Source organism: Peromyscus leucopus, chromosome 8a, assembly GCF_004664715.2.
Source record: "Peromyscus leucopus breed LL Stock chromosome 8a, UCI_PerLeu_2.1, whole genome shotgun sequence".
NCBI classification, from domain to species: domain Eukaryota; kingdom Metazoa; phylum Chordata; class Mammalia; order Rodentia; family Cricetidae; genus Peromyscus; species Peromyscus leucopus.
In genome coordinates, this window is record NC_051085.1 from 9,259,501 (window position 1) to 9,280,844 (window position 21,344).

The 21,344-nt window shown below is 45.8% G+C and overlaps 1 protein-coding gene across 1 annotated transcript; it reads left to right on the forward strand.

Moving 5' to 3' along the window:
- The first annotated feature begins 9,043 nt into the window (after positions 1 to 9,043).
- On the forward strand, positions 9,044 to 20,362 carry Mfsd4b (major facilitator superfamily domain containing 4B). Its single transcript, XM_028874846.2, has 4 exons — positions 9,044 to 9,125; positions 10,728 to 10,896; positions 12,148 to 12,264; positions 17,071 to 20,362. Exons 2-4 carry the CDS (start codon positions 10,848 to 10,850, stop codon positions 18,282 to 18,284), a joined length of 1,380 nt encoding a protein of 459 aa, XP_028730679.1. The 5' UTR covers positions 9,044 to 9,125; positions 10,728 to 10,847; the 3' UTR covers positions 18,285 to 20,362.
- The last annotated feature ends 982 nt before the right edge of the window (positions 20,363 to 21,344 follow it).

Below are 21,344 nucleotides of genomic sequence, written 5' to 3' on the forward strand. Positions count from 1 at the left end.
AACCAAGGACTGGGCTGGTCTCTGCCTCTCACAGCATCTCTGCCCTTCTTTAGAATTGTTCCCTCCTCCTCTCCCTAGGCTCCCATCTCTGTGTACTTCTGTCCAGATGTTGAAAGGAGATTGTGTAACCTGGCACACAAGGAGTAAATGCCATTGGTCTATTCATTTTGGTCTTTTAAGACAAAGTTTCTCTGTGTAGCCTTGGCTGTCCTGGAACTAGCTCTGTAGATCAGGCTGGCCTTGAACTCACAGAGCTCTGCCTGGTGTGCCCCACCACTGCCATCTTCACACCATTGTTCTATTGAGACCACCCGCTGGAGTTTCTGGTCAGTCTGTGAATGGAGTGAATGGGTTGGCTTGAGGTCTGATCCACTGCTCCCTCCTAGAGCACTGGCTCTCTCACACTCCTACACATACTACTCTGAGAGCAGGAGCACTTACCACTCAGTGGGAAATTTCACTTTTAGTCTATTCCAGGGTAGACAGGGCTCAGTGACTACTGTCAATGGGTACCTGAAGGACACCAGCAGGCCCTGGGAACAAGGTCCTTCTTTTCAAATGGAATTTAAACAAACATCTAATTGCAAATTTCTTTTTGAAAAGTCTATTAGTCCAAGTTAGTAGGTTAGACTTTTTAAATTTCTTTACTAAGTGTGTGTGTAGTCCATGTGTATGCAGGTACCCTTGGAGGCCAGAAGGGGCACTGGATTCCCTTAAGCTGGAGTTATGGGCAGTTGTAGCCATTCTACATGGATGCTGGGAACTAAATTCTGGTCCTCTGGGAGAGCAGTAAGCACTTCTAACTGCTGAGCGATATCTCCTGTCCTTGGACTGTTCTTTTTATCCAGAATGATATGAGCTAACACAACAGGGTAGCATTTACACTTGAAAGAGTTATGAATGGATCCCCATTTTGTAATAGATACAATTAAACCCCTCACCTGTGGACCAAAAAGTTTCCAAGTTCACGTAGTTCGGTCATTTAACAGCCCCAGCCCCAGCGTTTGCTGTGCTCAGGGGCACTGCTCGGGGTCAGGCAGGCAATCCCAGCCGGGCAGAGCCAGTCTCACTGTGGAAAGCGATGGTTACGAGACTGGGCAGCTAGCACAGCCTGAAGGAGTTCCGGAAAAACAAGGCAGCTGCACTCCTTACCGTTTGCTGTTCGGCTGGAGAATTCCCAGCCTTTTCATGTCTCTGGGGTCACATGTCATGTGCAGTTTTTCTTTTTATATTAGCACAATGCATGTGGATTAATGTACCCAAACCCAACAAAGAAAGCTCTAGAAAGGGATCGTGACACCAGCATCCAAGTTTGTCCGGTAGAGCTGAGAGAACACCGTGATGGTTGAGTTGGATCTTAGATTACAGCCTCTAACACCCAAGGGTAACCAAGGGGTTCTGTTTTCAGCCCTGTCCCTTATCACTTACAGGAAATGCGACTTCTGGGAGGAGCATGTCCTCTTCTGAGTCCAGACAACATTTGGGCCTTTTGACCTTGCTTTATTTTTAAATTATTTGTGTGTGTGTGTGTGTGTGTTTGTGTGTGTATGTGTGTGTATGTGTGTTTGTGTGTGTATACACATGACATTACATGCATATGGAAGCCAAAGGTCAACTCTGTACAGTCAGTTCTTTCCATCCACTTTTACAAGATTGAACTTAGGTAGCCAGGCTTGCCTAAAAAACACACTACACACTGAGCCACCTCTTCAGTCAAGACACTTACTTTGTTGAAGTGACTCAGGGGCAGAGGCATTCCAGAAAGGACAGTTTACCTGCTATGGGAGCTTGAGAAGGCTTAACTGAAAAATAAAAGTACTTGATAAAAAAACAAAACAAAACTGAAACTTCCTAATGTGCAGTACTGTATCTGAAGAGAAATGACAGTAACACCCATGGCCGTCATGTTCCTGAAGATCACAGGTCCTCGTAAGAGCAAATGCAGCTACAGAAACCCCACAGAACTGCCCTTGTAAGGTCCAGGTTTATGAGAAAGGATCAAGGTTTTATTGTATTAAACACACAAGCAATAGATTGACACTGCCATTCTTATCATGGAGTGCAAAGTGCTTTTCTCTGGACTGTGATATGAGAAGTGCTTAGTGATACTCTAGGGGGCAAAGGACCATCTGTTCCTGCCCCTCTAGAACAGAACGGCTATTGCCATATCTTGCCAGCCCTGACATTTCAATTTATGTGACTCCAAATTCCATGTTCTTTCATTAAGCTATTTTTCATGTCTTCTCACAGTTGCCATACATAATTTAATGTATTTAACTCCCTCCTTGCTAGTTCATCCCCTGTAATGTGGCCTCAGTTCTCCACACAGCTACAGATCTGCTCTAGTTCCAATGACGGTTCTGGTTCTAGTCCTTGGCAACACCTTTAACCCTTCATCTGGTCACCTGACTATCAATAGTCCTTGGCAACACCTTTAACCCTTTATCTGGTCACCTGACTATCACTAGTCCTTGGCAACACCTTTAACCCTTTATCTGGTCACCTGAGTATCAATAGTCCTTGGCAACACCTTTAACCCTTTATCTGGTCACCTGACTATCAGTAGTTGGTATGATAAGCATCTGCCAGTCATTGTATGCATGCTGGAATATGCTGGGAAGCAAATCAAGACAGTTTCTGTCATCCAGAGTTTAGAGCAGTGGTCCTCAATTTGTGGGTCATGACCCCTTTGGAGGTCGAATGACCCTTTCACAGAGATCGCTTAAGACCACTAGAAATACCAGATATTTATATTATGATTCATAACAGAAGCAAAATTACAGTTATGAAGTAGCACTGAAAATAATTTTACGGTTGGGGGTCACCACCACATGAGGAACTGTGTTAAAGGGTCGCAGCATTGGGAAGGGTGAGAACCACTGGTTGAGAGTCAGATGTCAGCAACCAATAGAACATAGGAGCTAATCAGAAGGAGGGCAGCTTACCCAAATAGGCATGATAAATGGGTTTCCCTCCCCTTCTCTGCCTTGGAGCTAGAACCCAGGTACTTATACATACCAGAGACACTCTTCCAGTGAACTAACTCTAGACAAAGAAGTCTCTTTTAGCCCTCTAAGAAGAGTAGCTTTGGGGCTGGAGAGATGGCTCAGAGGTTAAGAGCATTGACTGCTCTTCCAGAGGTCCTGAGTTCAATTCCCAGCAACCACATGGTGGCTCACAACCATCTGTAATGAGATCTGGTGCTCTCTTCTGGACTGCAAACATACATGCAGGCAGAACATTGTATACATAATAAATAAATCTTTAAAAAAAGAAAAGAAAAGAAAACATTTTCTATTTTGTTAATCTTGTTTTACTAGTAGATGTGCACTGGCCAAATCCAAACGTTTTGGTATGACACACAAAGCTCTCTACAGTGTAGACCTGGCTTATTTTTTCCACATCATTTTCCATTCTCTTTCATGCCCTTTACTTCACCACATCAAACTTCCATCAAACGTTCCAATATTGGCCAAATATCCGAGGTAACAGATTTATAGGAAGAAAGGTTTATTTTGGTCATGAGCTCAGAAGTTTCTATCTAAGCTGCTTGGCTTGGCTGCTCTGGGCCTGTGGCAAGCAGAACTGCATGGCAGGGTGCTCCAGGGGAAGACAGTTCCTCACCAGGAAGCCGAGGGGTTGGTCCTTGATTGTCAGGAAAGATAGGGAGGGAGGGAGGAGGGTAGGGAGAGGAGGGGTGTGGAGGGAGGAGAAGGAAGGAGGGGAAGAAGAGAGGAGGAGAAGGAGTGTGGAGGGAGGATGGAGGGAGGGAGGAGGGAAGGTGAAGGGAGGGAGGAGGGAAGGTGAAGGGAGGGAGGAGGGAAGGTGAAGGGAGGGAGGAGGGTGGAGGGAGGAGGAGGATGGAGGGAGAGAGAAGGAGGGAAAGAGGGCAAGCTTGGGCAGTCCTACCTGCTTTCTGTAGTCCAAGGGCCCCTCCCTCTCTTGGTTTTGCTTGGGGAATGGAGAAATCTCCTTGAAGACTTAGATAAAATAAAATTAACGATGTTAAAATGGCCTGTCATGAATTAGGAAACTGCCTCTGGTGTGGTACCAAAACTATTCCCACAAATTCCTTACAAGAACAGGTAAGCTAACAGGGAAAGAAACCTTCTAATTCATTCCATCTTGAAAAAAGACAAAAGAAACTGCAGCTGAAGAGGTGTTCTCTCACAGGGGCCACAGCCCCTGAAAGAAACCGTGAAGGAAAAGGCAGACAATAACAGGACTGCTCTGGGAAATAAGGGGGTTTTCACTACTAATATGGTAAGAAAAATAGAGAATTATTAGCCAAAAGGAAACAAAGGCCCTGGCAGATACTTGGGCTACCCTATTTTACATCCCACCATGTTTAAAATCTCCCTCAGAATAAAAATAAAATTCAAATGGTGGGAGATTCTAATTTACCCATACTGCCTTTAAAGCAAACCCTATTGTCCTAGTGTTTTATTGCTGTGAAGAGACGCCATGGCCATTGCAACTCTTATAAAAAGAAAGCATTTAATTGGGGCTGGCTTACAGTTTCAGAGGTTCAGTCCAGGTTCCTCAGGACGGGGAGCATGGGGCACACATGGTGCAGGAGGAGCTGAGAGTTCTACATCCAGATCCATCCACAGGCAGCAGGAAGAGACAGAGACACTGGCCTGGCTGGAGCAACTGAACCCTCCTAGCCCTCCCCCACCCCCCACCCCCAGTGACGCACTTCCTCCAACAAGGCCACCCAGATCCTAATCTTTTCCAATAGTGCCACTCCCTATGAGCCTGTGGGGGCCATTTTCATCCAAACCACCACATGTGTAAAATTTACACTGGGAGAAACTTGGGCCGTCACCTCTTTCTCCAGGTAAATTGTGTCCCTGTCCATTTGTTAGGATGTGACTCTTTGGAAACAAAATGCTCACATATCTATCTCCCAAAAGGGGATAGTATCTTTAACTTAGAGACACTGAGAAGTCCCAGTCCCCAAATTTTTTCCATTCCACTTGTGAAGGGGTCAAACAAGATACCACAGGAGAAAACTGACAGCCTCCTTTCACAATTCCAGGAGAATTTGTGAAAAAAAAAAAAACAACAAAAAAAAACCAAAAGCAAACAAACAGGTATAGTATGAATAAGATCAGCATAAAAGCAAACCCTTGCCGAATATAAAAACATAAAAACCCTTTGAGGCAAGAAGCCCTAACGGTAACCGAACTATCATTAGAAGATTATGAAGAAAATGGGTTTCTAATCCTCTGTACCAGCCCTCTCAGCACCCCAATATTACCATAAAGAAGCAAGATGGAAGAGGATAGATATTTGTGCAAAATCTCTAGGCCATAAATAGGATAGTCACCCTTGTAATCCAGTGGTACCTAATCCCCACGCTTTGTTACCCTGAGCTCCTCTATCTAGAGCCTTTTCAGTGGTAGGTTTTAAGTACCTTTTCTTTAGTATCCTTCTGCACCCAACAGCTATTTCTGTTTCCTCCGCATAGGAGAAACGGCAGTCTACTTGGTTTTACTTACTGATAGTTTTTATTTATGAGATGAACAGGGGGGCATTTCCAGACAGGATATGCAGTTAAACTACCCACTCTTGTCATAATTGACAGTGCTCACTTGCCTGACATTCCGTCTGCTCAGAGGGTTGAACCAGAGATTCTACCGGAGCGTGCCATTTGGTGGAAAACAAAACAGTTAACATTCCTACAGATAGGTGCCATACATTTGGAGTGGTGCAGCATTGTGGCATGCTGTGGAGGCAAAGAGGATTTATGACTTCCGCTGGCCAGCCTGTGTGCAATAGTTAACAGATCACAGAATCACTGGATGTTATCCACTTGCCCAGACAGTTGGCCACCATCAGAATCCCAGGACATTCTAAAACAAACACTAAAGAAGCGAAGAGTCACAATACCACTGACAAAGCATCACCAAGAACGGCACTGCCTGGAACTGCAGGTGCTGAGACAGGCTGTCTCGTTCATGATGCCCACACTATCTCTGACCTCCTCTTCAAAGGGACACCTGGCAACAGAAGTGGGCGATCTCAGACCCCAGTAAATTCTGGGTGGGTCCACACAGGGAGCCTATAACACCCCTAAGTGCCCAGTTGCCTCTTCTGGAAGACATACACCATTTAAGTCACTGGAGATCAGAAAAACACGATCTCTTGGGGTAAACACTATTTTTGGAAGCCCGCTGATGTTTTTCTGTTGGCTTAGCGGCTGCACATGAATCTACTGAAATTTTAATTATCGTCTGCCACCCCACGGCCCTACATCAGCACCTCACTGGCCATTCAGGCTGTGGCCTGGGGGCTTCCCGTCCCTCGGACCCTGGCCACGATGTGTAGGTTTAAATTAAGTCTCTATCATTCTATTTGTCAGTAAGACTCAGAAGTCAAAGGCTGGCGTGAAAACCTGCTGGCTCAGAGAGGCTGAGTAGCAGCAACTAGGTGACCTTGCGTTTTGGCCAGAGACACTGCAAGAGATAAGTCTCTTCCCTCCTCCCAGAACCAAGAGGATACCCAAACCCAGTCCCTGCCCTTTCCTTCCTGTGTCTTTATCCAAATTGCTGGCTTCTCTATGGCCAATTCTGTCAGCCAGTCACTGGCCCCGCCCCCTGATTCAAGGTATAACTTCATTGGACAGTCTCGGGAGTGTCAGAGTGTGATCAAAACATCCCACAACAGCCCTCCCCAACAACAGCTCACAAGGTGTACTCAAGATGTCCTGTTTGCCCCAAACACACACAAGTAATCCACTTCATGGGGCACAGAGGCATTTATTTTCCTTTACTGAAGGGGCCTTTTGAACCCTCACTTTCTCGGTGTTCCCTGAGCCTTGGAGGGAGGGTGTAGCCATGTCCCATCTAGGACCGAGGACTCAACAGCCTCATTCTCAGCACTCTGACCAGTTACCAGTCTTTGTACCAACTGCCTCCTACTGCCAAACCCAAAGTCTCTGACCAAGGCCAAGAGTAACACTATATGTATGAGTATACATGTAAGTCTTTAGAAAGAGGTCTGAAAACACATCTATTTAGCAAAATAGAAGTTTTCCCAGCCATGAGCTTTGAACAGATTTACAGTACCAGGTAAAAATCCCCTCTTGTGGAAGTGGGCCTCAAAACCAGAAAGTGGTAGTTACCTCCGTAATAGTTACACCACTATCGTGCCTGAGGGCACGCCTTGCCTAGTAGGTTGGTACTGCCAGTGTGCAGAATAATTCTCATTTAAAAATGTCCTTAGCTAATCATTTTTGTGTTCTAAAGGTCCCACTGAAAATTTCAGGACACACACTTTTGGAGAGCAACAGAAAACTTTTGAAATAGTCTAAGAAATGAAGACACGCACTAAGACAGCAGGAACCAGTTTAAGAGATATTTCTGAAACAAACGGGGAAGACGTTAACGATCATATAAATGAAGCTGGAAAGTTGGTTTACAGGTTGGTTACAGACAACCAAGTTTTGTGGTACCTTGAGAGCCTAAGTGGGAGGGGGTATCGGAGACAGAAATACAAGTGGAAAAGGGTTTCGGATGCTGAATAGTATCTGGTAACATTCTGAGGCCATGGTCCCTATGGTTAAACAAGAACCAAATCTGTAATCACATAAGGACATGGTCTTTCTTTTTCAGCTGGCACAGCCCCTTGGCAAACACAAACTGAAACCCAGCTCCACTCATAACAATGGAATTGTCTGCAGGAACAAGGGTGGGCAAGTGCTTGCAACTTGTTTGGACCCAGATTTCTGTCTTGAGCTACTGCTTCACTCTTCAGGAAAGGCCGGTGGTTTGTTGTCTGGCCTTTGGAAAGTTGTTACTCTAACTTAATATTCATATTCCTAGATGGGATCACGTGGTATTGTGAAGGGGCCCCAAAACAGCTTGACCACACAGCTTCTGTGACAGGCTTACTGGGAGGCAACACCCAGATCCAGGAAAAGCTTTAAGCTGATACCACCCAGAGATCTACCCAGGGGTGAGAAAGTACCTGACATCCCAACCATTCCAACCATTAGATAAGGTGGCCAGATGTCCCCCGAGTCTAGCACACACCTATTTTTTGTTTTACAGATACCCCTAGACAATTGTCAGCCAATCAGGGTCCTGGACCCTGGAAATCCCCTCACCCCAACCTCTGCTATAATAAAAACTCTGCCCCACCTGAGCTCAGGGCTCTCTGCCCTCACCGCTGTGTGGGACAGGGGGACCAAGCTCTGGAGTTTGAAATAAAGGCTCTTTGCTTTTGCATGTGGGATTCGGTCCTCGTGGTGGTTTTTTGGGGGTCCCTGCGATCTGGGCATAACGGGATACTGAGTATTCTGTAAATTAACTGAGATACTTCATGCGTGAGTTTACACGTGAAGGTCAATAACTATTGAAGTAAGAAGCTGACTTTGAACACTCTCGTACATTCAAAGAGTAAGCGGAAAGGATTTGGAAAGCATGTAAAGACCAGCATGCAATAAACCCTGCGGGGTTTCTAGGTGACCCTGGAGCCTGAGGAAGTTACCATCTTGCAGTTCTAGGCCGGTTTTCTTCCTAAGTTTTGTGACTTCTTACCCTCTGGTTCGTCTTGTGCCAGGATGCAACTCCTACTCTTACTGCCTAGCGTCTCCCAGCCGCAAAAACTCCCCGGCTCAGTTTATCACGACTCCTCACCTGGACCAGGAAGTCCGATCGCCAAGGCAACCAGATCAACTTCCGGCCCGAAGACCGCTCCTGGTTGACGAGAGGCCTCATTTCCGGAACGTGATCCGCGCAGGCGCCCTGCCACCCGGAGGGCGGTGCCCCGGCGCCGCACCTGCATGGTGGGAAGGCTTGCTCCCGAGTCCCGCTTGCTCCGGCTGGTTCCGGCTGGCTCGTCTGCTCTGGGGACTCTGGGACTCGAGGGCGGGGCCGGACACCACCCTGCACGCCTGAGGCTCGGGTGCACGGAGCGCGGCAGGTAGAGAGCATCGTGGATCCGCCACGCTGGAGTTGGAGCTGGAGTTCCGTGCGGCCGGAGGGCAGCGGCTCCTCCCGGCCGGCCCGGGGGCAGAGAATGAGTCCGAAGCTGTGGCGTCCGGGCGGAAAGGCCGTGCCCAGAACGTGCTGCGCTGGTTCACCACCGTGGTGCTGTGTGCCGCCTTCCTGGGGCTGGTGAGAGCTGAGGCTTGAAACCCTCTCTGGCCAAGGCTGGTGCAGGCATCCTGCAGGGGACGTGGTCTCCCCGGTGCTCTGCGCTGTGTGTGACCCTTGGTGCATTGGTTAATTCCTTGGGTCTCAGTTTTGTCATCTGGAAAAAGTGGGCGTAACTAACCCTTGAGAGTCACTGTCAGACTGATTTAAATACGTTTTCCAACATGAGCAAACCAAGTTTCCTGGGGCAACGGGGAGATGTAGGAGGGGGGAGTCCGGGCCTTTACCTGCCCCCTTTTGCATCCACCCACTGAAGCGCCAAACTGATCACAGAAAATCTTTGAGAGATTGCCTCTTCCTGGAGGCCTGACCAAATCCTGCCAACCGCTTTATTTTGCAGATGGGAAAATGGGTCCTGAGAAGAGAGTGGCTTTTCTGGTTAAATGACAACATCAAGGACATTTTTCTTACCCTGTTCACAGCCCTGTTTAAACCAAGCCCTCAGATCCTTAAATGATTTTCTTCACTCAAGTGCAAGGACAGAAACACCTTTTAAAGACAGCGTCTCACTCTGTAGCTCCGGCTGCCTGGCCTGGAACTCGTCCACCCACCTCTGCCTCCTGAGTGCTGGACTTGGAGCTCTGGACCACTGGCCTAGACTTGATAATTTTTGACTTGAGTGCTATCAGGGCTTAAACCTTTGAAGAGAGGCACTTGGCATCTTAAAGTCTAAGTCTCAGTTGTTTCTTAAGACTATTTTAATGGGAAAGTAGGGAAGGAAAAAAGCACTGCAGATAATAGAGACCCTCCGTGTGTGCCAGGTCTTCCCGATGCTTTGAAGACATTTGATGAGAGCCTGCACATGCTGCGGGCCAGTGTGTACATGGTCTTTAGTCCTTGGTTGCTGCTGCTTGGGCAGGGAATCCCCTCTGTATAGCAAAATAGTGCAAAACAACCATTTATTTATTTACATACTGCATATTTACATATTTGCTGCATACTTACATACTTTTTATTTACAACTTGCTTTTGGGTCATGATACTTCATTGTAGCAATGGAAACCCTAACTAAGACACTGCCCCTTTTATGTGAATGATGGAGATCCAAACTTGGCCTGACGCGTGTGTGTGTGTGTGTGTGTGTGTGTGTGTGTGTGTGTGTGTGTGTGTGTGTGTACAGCAGGCCCTTCAGTGACTGAGCCGCCTCCTTAGCCTCTAGTTTGTTACATAGTAACTGTTAATACATGGCGGTCTTTAAGGGTATTGTTCAATACTAAACAGTTGAAACAGAAGAAAAAAAATCAAATAGTTTTGTAAGTTATGTGTGTTATAATACACTGGCCGTACCTACGTTTGGGAAACCGAGACAGGAAGATTATGAATTAGGGCCTCTAAAACAAAGCAGAAACTTTAAAAATATCAAGGGTTGTGAATGAAAACCCATTGGGGAGTGTGTAGATTCTGCTGCTGGTAATGTATGTGTTTCCTTAGGTTTGACTTGATGTGGTCCGAAGTCCCTTATGGTGGGTTGTAATCTCCCACCTGTGCTCTTGTTACCATGGAAACGCTACTTCTTGGGCAGTGTTCCGTGGTGAGTAAAGCTCTCTTCTTTTTCAACCGTAGGGACTGAGTGTTGCTATCCTGGGACCCACCTTTCCAGATTTGGCAAGGAATGTGAACCGAAACATCAGCAGTCTGTCTTTCATTTTCGTGGGCCGTGCCTCGGGATATTTGTGTGGCTCTATGATCGGAGGAGTTCTTTTTGGGTGTATAAATCATTTTTTACTTTTGGGTAAGTAAACACTACTTTTTGTTTTCTGTCAACAAATTTGCAACTCAGCTTTGAACATGGAAAATTGACGATACCTGAGATGGGCAGTGTGCTGGCATCCACCCTGGCAGCTGACTCTGTGTTCCTCTTCCTGCTTTGGCAGCTGGAGAGAGTCTGTATTGATCCTCCCTGGAAACTTGATTGGCCCTTGGGAGTGAATGTTGGCAACTCTGAGCAATGCTGACCTTTCCTGTAATTTAGGCTCCACTCCAGGCTCATACATTGGTGGAGTGTGGTGATATTTTGTTTGTACTCTAGCAAATAAAATTGCCTGAAGATCAGAGGACAGAGCCAGCCACTAGATTAAATATAGAGGCCAGGCAGTGGTGGCACACACCTTTAATCCTAGCACTTGGGAGGCAGAGATTCTTCTGGGTCTCTGTGAGTTCAAAGCCACCCTGGACTACATGAGATTGATTCAGTTTAAAAGAGAAACAGAACCAGGCAGTGGTGGCACACACTTTTAATCCCAGTACTTGGGAGTCACATGCCTTTAATCCCAACACTAGAAAGGCTGAGACAGGAAGTGATATGGCTGGGCAGAGAAAGGAATATAAGGCAGGAGGAGACAGGAGTTTGGGACACTTTCAGCTGAGAACTCAGAGGCATTCAGTCTGAGGATTCATGGAGACAGGATCTCGCTCCCTTTCAGCCTGAGGATTCGGCAGTGGTGAGAGGTTTCTCTAGTGGCTTGTTCCTTTGTCTCTCTGATCTTTCAGCATTTACCCCAATATCTGGTTCTGTTTTTTATTATAAGATCAATTAGGATTCGTGCAACAGTTGACCATGAAGCTCTGCTTATCTGGGGGTAGAGCAGGGCTTCCGGGACCATGGAGGTCAGAATGAATCCTGGAACCTGGCCAGGCTCTGTGGACTTGGGGTTGAAGATGAAGGGACCCAGGACAGTAGTGAACTGACGTAGGCTGTACTTCAATCCTGCTGTCCATGTCAGAGTTGAGCACAGGCTGATCCTCTCAGATCCTGACCCTGGAAAAGAGGGCAGAGCTGATAGCATGCCTTTTTCAATACATTGGCATGATTAAAGACAATTCGATTGATGCATTAAAACTCCTATGGAAGCAAGAATACTTTATTGCTGATGAGTGAATAAGTCTTTTTTTTCTTTTCTTTCTTTCTTTCTTTTTCTTTCTTTTTTTTTTTTTTTACTAAAGTAGAGCTGTTTTAGCTGACTTTTTAATGTTTCATTTTCAGGGGTGTCGCTTTCTGCTACCACCGTTGGTCTTTATCTTACTCCATTCTGCAGGACAGCAGTCTTACTGGTTGTCATGATGTCTGTCTTTGGTATTTCAATGGGCATTCTGGATACAGGTTAGTGGATCCTGTATTGTCGTCGGCACTATTGGGGACACTGCTGCTAGGAAAGGGAAAGCAGATGAGATTATACGATCATTTGGAAGTCAGATGGGGCCACAGCACCTAGTCAGAGTCACTCTCCTAGCAGCTACATCAGAACATCCACTTTTGAGCATGTGCCTATGAAATAAAGTATGTTTCTCTGTGAGCAAGAGGTGATTTAGAATATCCTAACATGGAACAACGAATGCCCTTCCCATGGGTAGGTGTGGTACAGATGAGCAGGCTTTCCTTTTAGGATAGCATCTGGTCATTTTACTCTAAGAAGCCATGGGAGAGGAGAGAGATGGCTCAGTGGTTAAGAGTACTGACTGATGTTCCAGAGAACCTGGGTTCAATTCCCAGGCTGTCCAGTGTCTGATCACGCCAGGGTTAAAAAAAAAAAAAAAGAAGAAGCCATGATGATTTGGGAGGTCAAAACAAGTACAGAGCTGCTGTATGGCTTCAGAGGAACAGATGAAGCTGAGTTCTGAGCTCAGCAAAGCCTGTGCTTCTTGTTTCCTATTTTTCTTTTCTGTCCTTTTCTGGAAAGTAACTGTTCGCCACCAGCAGACCCTTTTTGTAGAGTAAGGTGACATTTGCTTACCTCCAACTCCAGTACTCCATCTCTTTCTTTCTTGCTCTCGTGTTGTTGGATAAATTGTGGAAATACTTTATACATTAGGCTCTGTGTGGTTGTAAAACTACAGAGTGATGTTGTTGGTTGTTTTTTCTCTTTGCAGGGGGACCCACCATCCAGCTCCCAAATAAAACACATGGAGGCTTATTCTTTTTTTTTTTTTCTTTCTTTCTTTCTTTTTTTTTTTTTTTTTTGGAGCTGAGGATCGAACCCAGGGCCTTGCGCTTGCTAGGCAAGTGCTCTACCACTGAGCTAAATCCCCAACCCTTGGAGGCTTATTCTTAAGTATCAGTGTCCAGCCTTAGCTTGGCTTGTTTCTTGCCAGCTTTTCTTAACTTATATTATCCCATCTACCTTTTGCCTCTGGGCTTCTACCTTTCTCTTACTTCTGTAAATCTTTCACTCTTACTTCATGGCTGACTGTGTGGCTGTGTGGCTGTGTGGTTGGGTGGCCCCTAGCATCCTCCTCTCCTTGTTCTCTTGCTCTTTTTTCCTTACCTCCCAGATTTCTTCTTCTATTTATTCTCTCTGCCTGCCAGCCCCGCCTGTCCTTTCTCCTGCCTTGCTATTGGCAATTCAGCTCTTTATTAGACATATCAGGTGTTTTAGACAGGCAAAGTAACACAGCTTCACAGAGTTAAACAAATGTAACATAAAAGAATGCAACACATCTTTGCATCATTGAACAAATGTTCTGGAGCATAAACAAAACACACCTTAAAATAATATTCCATAACATTTCCCCCTTTTTGTCTAAATAAGAAAAGTTTTAACTGTTTTTTTTTTTTTTTTTTTTTTTTGCTTTTTCAAGACAGGGTTTCTCTGTGTAGCCCAGGCTGTCCTGGAACTCACTTTGGAGACCAGGCTGGCCTCGAACTCACAGAGATCCGCTTGGCTCTGCCTCCCGAGTGCTGGGACTAAAGGTGTGCGCCACCACTGCCCGGTGAAAAGTTTTAACTTTAACATAATAAAACTATACACAACAAAAACAATTATCAAGTAAGGATTACATTTAAAATATTCAGTCCATTTGTAGTTAGCATATTCAGAGAAAATAATGCATTATCTGTCCTATCTTAGTGAATCTAAAGTTTTACATCTAACTCACTATATATCATAACTAAGAAAAACTGCACTTATAACTATCTAGTCTTCAACTCCATCAAAGATCCAGAAGGATGTAACATTATCTAACGACAGAGACATTTATCTGCCCGGACAGTCACCCAAAGCTCCTCTGCAATGTTGGACATCCATCTTCAGCCTACAGGCCCAGAATGTCTAGCAAACTTTTCAATGAAGCTGGAAATTTGAAGGACTGTCCTGCCTTGTATTGGCAAGGTTTGTAGTCACTTTCCTCTGTGTCCTGCAGAATATCTGGCAGACTCTTCTGTGATGCAGAATTTTGAAGGACTGTCTTGCCTTGTTTTGGCAAAGTTCAAGCAGTTTTTTTCCTGTGTGTCATGAATGTCCAGTCTGTACAGCACATTGTCAGCAGTCAAAGGCAAGAGCAGTTTCTTTGCCCAGTGGTTAACCTTACCACAATGAAAGCAAACTCCATAAGGAGATTCTTCAATGTCCGTCATCTCTGAAGTAAATTGGTGCTGCCAGGAACAAATCTGTCTAATTGTCATGAAAAACTTATGTTAACAAAACATTTTTTTTTTTTGTCCGAGACAGGGTTTCTCTGTGTAGCTTTGCGCCTTTTCCTGGAACTCACTTGGTAGTCCAGGCTGGCCTCGAACTCACAGAGATCCGCCTGGCTCTGCCTCCCGAGTGCTGGGATTAAAGGCGTGCGCAACCACCGCCTGGCAACAAAACATTTTAAATGCCATATTCTGTAGATCTTTGAAGTGTTTGAAGACCATTTATCCATCTAAAATATGTCTCTATATGATCTGGGAATCATACCTAACATATCTACAAATTTGATTGTTATAAATGACTAACCACTAACCTATGTTATAATATCTTTAAATTTGTATCAATAGGCTATATTCTCCTAAATAACCAACATCCATAACTCACCAAATAACCAAAGACCACCCGCTCCATCTCTTGGAGTGTGGGTGTAGTATTCTCCAAACTACTTCCTATTGTCTGTGGATGAAGTATCTTTAGGGTCCCTGAGAAAATGTTGAGATAGTGACCAAGTGTTGGGAAAACCAGCAGTAACCTTTGCTGATAGAGATCACTTGTCAAGTTTCAGGAGGTCTCATCTGATCAAATCTGATCCATATTAACCTGGAATGAATCCACAGCTTCTTGTTTCCTATGGAAAGAAAAGCAAAACCTCTTTTCCAAAGCACTTTTTACTTCCATTTGAAAAATACATTTTTTTGACTTTTTTTTTTAAAGGTAATTCATTCCTGAAGAATCTAGATTGGTTCAGTTCAGCAGTTCAGTTCATAATCCCATGTCTCTCAGCAGCTATTGTGTGCTTATTAACAGTCAAAAAATTCAAAATCAAGTCAATAACATACAGGATCCAGACTCCCTGTGAGCCCATCTTATGTGGCTTTTTTCTTTCATATTTTATTGTCTTTAAAGACTTTATTTTTTTAAAACTATTTCTTCCTTTCTGTGACTGTCTATACCCATTTTCTTTTCTTTCTTAAGCCTACGTACATTGTAAAGCACAGTGGGACCTGTTTAGAGACTTTTTTCCACCTTGAACTCTTTTGCTGCGTATCTTTTAGCTGTGTTTGACCACACAAGCAAACTTTGGACTGCTGTGCTACACCCTGGATCTTGTGCATGGCTCTCTTGGTGGGCTCCGCCCACTTCTCAGGTTGTGAAATCCAAATCTAAAGTTGGCAGCCCAGTTGGAGGTTGGTTTGACCTGGAACCACATTCACCACCCCCTCCCCCCCCCCCCAACTATGGAATTCTGGTGCCCTGCACTGTGGCAGGCATTTTTTACTTAGGTTTTGTTGTTGTTGTTTTGTTGTTTTTTTCTATTTAGTGGGGAAAAAGCTGTTTAAGTGCTCTGCTTTATAACAGAGTTTCTTAAAGGTACCGTATTTTTTTTTTTTTTAGCAGCTTTCTCAGGCCCTAGGGATTTTGAGCCTCACATTGGTACACCAAATTGTTGTTGTTGGTTGTTTTTTCTCTTTTGGGGGGCCCACTACCCAGCTCCCAAATAAACACACATGGAGGCGTATTCTTAAGTATCAATGTCCAGCCTTAGCTTGGCTTGTTTCTTGCCAGCTTTTCTTAAATTATCCCATCTACCTTTTGCCTCTAGGCTTTTACCTTTCTCTTCTGTAAATCTTTCACTCTTCATGGCTGGCTGTGTGGTTGGGTGGCCCCTAGCACCCTCCTCTCCTTGTTCTCTTGCTCTTTCTTCCTCTTCTCCCAGATTTCTCCTTCTATTTATTCTCTGCCTGCCAGCCTTCTCCTTCTATTCCTTCTCCTGCCTTGCTATTGGCCAGTTCTTTATTAGACCATCAGGTGTTTTAGACAGGCACAGTAACACAGCTTCACAGAGTTAAACACATGCAACATAAAAGAATGCAACACATCTTTCCATCATTAAACAAATGTAGCACATCTTAAAATAATATTCCACAACAGAGTGAAAATGTATGCTTATCTGAAAGTTAAACAGAGAGCCCAAGACTTGATGCTTCTGCCCATCACCTCGTAGGCTCTCCGGCACAACAGAGCAGAGTCTGACATCTGTGCTCAGCGCTGGGATGTACATCAGGGCCCTGGGTGCAGACTTCGAAGACAGTGGCTGCTAGGTACAAGAATAGACAGCTTTGGTGGTTTGGCTACTATCTGATGCTAAAATCATCCTCTCTCTAGTAGACAGGTGTGTTATATCGGTGTACCCCTGGTGTGGTGCTAGCACATTTCATGGAGAGCCTTTGCTAATGTGCCTGGCCCTAGTGGGTAGCGGTTTACCAGCTCGTAGATTCTGCGTGTTAAGAAGAGATGCTATGATGCAATCTACTGGTGTTAGGGGTCAGAGCGCCTCAGACATAGCGTTGCCCTACCTCAGTCTTTGCATCACCACACTGGTTCCGGGTCGTCCCAGTGTGCCCCCCCCCACACACACACCTTTTTTAATAGTGATGTATGTAGTGTTCTTACTGAATGATCATTAATGATCATTAAATCATTTCTTTCCTTGGCAGGTGGGAACGTCCTCATCTTGAATCTTTGGGGAGACAAAGGAGCCCCACACATGCAGGCCTTGCACTTCAGTTTCGCCTTGGGTGCCTTCCTGGCTCCCCTGCTGGCTAAACTGGCCTGGGGTACGACAGCATCCGCTCAGAACCACACAGAGCCTGGCTTTGACCCGCTAATGCTGAACCGATCCTCTGGAGCCACCTCAGACTCTCTGTTTGCGGCGCCTGAGGACATGACCCTGCTGTGGACCTACGCTTCCGTGGGCACCTATGTCTTAGTAGTCTCTGTCTTCCTGTTTGGTCTGTTTTGTAAGAAAAGCTCAAAGCAGGAAAAAGCCACAGCATCTGCTCAGGAAGCTCGAAGAGCTAAATATCACAGGGCCCTGCTCTGTCTCCTCTTCCTCTTCTTCTTCTTCTACGTTGGAGCCGAGGTGACCTACGGCTCTTATGTTTTCTCCTTCGCCACCACCCATGTTGGCATGGAAGAAAGTGAAGCAGCCGGCTTGAACTCCGTCTTCTGGGGAACCTTTGCAGCCTGCAGGGGCCTGTCCATCTTCTTTGCGACATTCTTGCAGCCTGGGACCATGATTGTGTTGTGCAACATTGGCAGCCTGACCTCATCTCTGTTTCTGGTCCTTTTTGACAAGAGCCCTCTTTGTCTCTGGATCGCAACGTCTGTGTACGGAGCCTCGATGGCAGCCACATTTCCCAGTGGCATTTCCTGGATCGAGCAGTACACCACCTTAACTGGGAAATCCGCAGCATTCTTTGTCATTGGTGCCGCCCTGGGAGAAATGGCGATTCCTGCAGTAATCGGAATTCTTCAGGGACACTACCCCGATCTGCCTGTTGTTCTGTACACGGGGCTGGGGTCAGCCATCTTCACTGCGGTTTTGTTTCCTGTGATGTATAAATTAGCCACCTTACCCCTGGGTCACCAGCCAAGAGGAAGAAAGAGTGAGGACCAAAGAGCTTTGCTTTCCAGCTCCGAGCTCAATGACTGTGAAGAAGAGAATGAGGAGGAAGATGCAGAGAAATGGAACGAAATGGATTTTGAAGTGGTTGAAATGAGTGACCCAGTGCAGGGGTCTGGAAGGGACACATCTAGAGAAGCCCCGACGGAGCCCACCCCTGAGGTCTCCGATCAGTTCCTCTCAAATGCATACTTTTCAGTCAATAGTAGCAACTCTCTCAGGAATCACCAGGACAAAAGGGACTGACCGTCAGGAGATGAATTACTGAATGACTTCATTGAGTCATCAGCCACTCCTGAAGGCACCACTCAGAGCAGAGCTCTGGCAGACTTTCAGCACGCTTTGGCAATTGGAATTTGTGGGTGTCTACAGCAAGCGTTGAAACTGAAGTGTTCTAGAATTCTCAGAGTCTTCTGTAAACTGCCGATTGTTCTTGTGCCGTGAGTTCTTGTTCTGAGACAGTTTTATGGTCTCCACCTTTCGGAAGGCATCTTCGTGTAAAGAGCTGGGTAGTGTGCTGGACGTCCACACTGCCGACCAGTGGAGCTGCTTGGCTGAGCAAATGATCGTATGTCCGTCTTCGGCCGGGGGCTTGTGGAGAGGAGCCACGTGAAAGAGCCAGCGTTGGAAATGGAAAGATGTTTTTCTTAGTTTTCCCCTCTGTGTAGGGTCGTGCTGAAAAATACTGCCGACTGTTTTCTTCCTTTTGTGAGAACACAGGAGGCCATCATTTCTAGATCAATTTCTAGCTTCCTCCCTGACTTCATTTGGTCTCCCGGGATTCTAGAAATGCAAATGAGATTATTTCCAAATTGTAGGGTTTGGGTTTGTTTTGTTTCTTGAGTCTTACTTCATAGTCCAGGCTGGCCTGGAATTTATTAAGTAGCCCAGGTTGGCCTCTTGACTCAACATCGTGTGTCTGTCTCCTAAATTTTATGCTAGAGGTGTGTGCCACCATACATGGTGGAACGTGTACGTTTTAAAGCTGTATAATCTTTTTGCCAAAACAGCCCGTGAACTTCCAATGTAAGGTAAAGCAGAAGTGATGGGTAGCCCCCCGAATGGGCTACAGCTCGTGGAGTCCTGCAGTTTATCGAGCAGCTGAGCAGTGCCACTGCATTCATTCATCATCTACAACACACCGCCACTGCATTCATTCATCTACAACACGCCGCCACTGCATTCATTCATATCTACAACACGCCGCCACTGCATTCGTTCATCATCTACAACACGCCGCCACTGCATTCATTCATATCTACAACACGCCGCCACTGCATTCATTCATATCTACAACACGCCACCACTGCATTTGTTCATCTACAACACGCCACCACTGCATTTGTTCATCTACAACACGCCGCCACTGCATTCATTCATCTACAGCACGCCGCCACTGCATTCGTTCATCTACAGCACGCCGCCACTGCATTCGTTCATCTACAACACGCCCCTTTCCCTCCTTACACTCAAGGGGCGTCCTTCAGGTATTCTAGAAAATTCTAGTCTTGTTTCCACGCTGTATCCCAGTCACTGTATCATGTTTGTGTGGTACAGCAGCTCACTGCATCTCAGAGATGATGGTATATTTTTGTGGACACTTTAAAAGAGATTGGTTATTTTTGTATACGAGTCTGTATCCTGTTCAGAGAGGATCTAGAGACATTCTGTTGATTGTATGTAATGGGTGTTGTTTGCTCTTACTTTTTTTCTAGTGCTTGTGACTGAGCACAGGGCCTTGCACTTGCTGAGCAAGTACTCGGCTACTGAACTAAGTTCCCAGTGTCTTATGTTTCAATTACAGAAGCTGCTTTAGAGTTACTCCGTCAGCAGTAACAGTGTGGCCGGGTCCTTTGCTGCCCGTAGTCTGCCTCAGAGACAAGCTGGGTCTGGGCCTTGATGTTTTAGGACATGACTCTCACTGCGTTGGGGTATTAACCACATATGGACGGTAAGCCAGGCCAAAAGTGTAGTTTACAAACGAGGCACCATCATTTTGGTGATGGAGAACCCCCCTCCAGGACTACTCCTTGAGTTTGAAGTACTTGGAAACCAAAATAAGGAGGAGGAGATAGTGTGATGGCCTAGGAAGTCAGGGATGAGGGATGCTACTTCACAGATGTGACAGAACCAGCCTGGGCCATCCTTTGCTAAATGACTTAGAACTCTTCTCAAGTTTTATGCTGAGTGACAATGACTGGCTACCGGGCTGCGATGCATTTGCTGTCTCTTGCCAGATTTTAAGAATTTGCTTTTTGTAAAAGAAAAAAAAAAAGTGCTTTGTTTTTTTCTTAAGTGAAATGTAACACTTTAAAAAAAGATTACATTTTTTTTTTTTTTTATTCTGTGTGTGATTTTATGACATCTTGTAAGTGTAACAACATGGGTGCCTGGTGCTGGGAGAGTCCAGAAGAGGAGGGTGTCCGAGTCCTGGAACTAAAGTCACAGATATTGTCAGCTACCACGTGGTTGCTGGGAATTGAACCCGGGTCCTCTGCAAGAGCAGCCCGTGCTCTCAACTGCTGAGCCATCTTTCAGCCCCATGACACCTTTCTTGGCCACTGCTCACTGACCTCCCATATGCACACAACCACGCTGGTTCAGGTTACTTAACACAGCTTTGGGGGTGGGCGAGCAAGTGGCCGTAGACATCGTGGCTCCTTCTGTACTGTGCTGTTCTCCCTAGAGATCGGGAATGAGCTCTGCCCCTCCTTCACAGCATTGCCTTAAGTTAGGCATGAGTGGCAGCAGTTGGCACTGCAGGTCTTGTTAAACACATTCTGTCTTCAACATCTACTTTGGAGGGCAGAAGATGGCATCAGGAGAAGAGGCACGGTGGTAAGAACTTGACATACGACTTGAACATCCACATTGGAAAATTCCCCAAACCGAAGTATAAATGGCCGCGTGAGAACATCGGCGTTGTCATAGTGTGGAATGTATTTTTGGAACGGAAGGAAACAACTGAGCTTAGGTAGAAAAACTATTCGTAGGGAAGTATCTTCTGGAACACCGTAGCCGATGGTCAAGTGTCCTCTTGCTGACAAATCAAGATCTAGCTGTTTGCAGCGTAGACGCTGCGGCATGCCTTGACTGTCGCATACTGAGGGTCTCTATCAGGGAGGACTGTGCTCTTCACTGGAGCTTGGGCATATCTTCAGGGGCACCTGCTTGCTGGCAGTCTAGCTGCTAATAGGCTCCTGTTTTCTGCCAGCTGTCCGCCTGTCATTTCTGTGGGTTTGCTGAAGTCTCCCGCAGTTCCCTTCCAGGCAATACTCTTTTAAGTTCCCCTTAAAACACGGCAGC

Bases quoted from the DNA above. Each gene is read 5' to 3' on its own strand.
- Mfsd4b (XM_028874846.2), top strand. From the start codon at position 10,848: ATGATCGGAGGAGTTCTTTTTGGGTGTATAAATCATTTTTTACTTTTG. The intron at 10,897-12,147 runs GTAAGTAAACAC...TTTCATTTTCAG, and splicing joins AAATCATTTTTTACTTTTGG to GGGTGTCGCTTTCTGCTACC. The intron at 12,265-17,070 runs GTTAGTGGATCC...TTTCCTTGGCAG, and splicing joins AATGGGCATTCTGGATACAG to GTGGGAACGTCCTCATCTTG.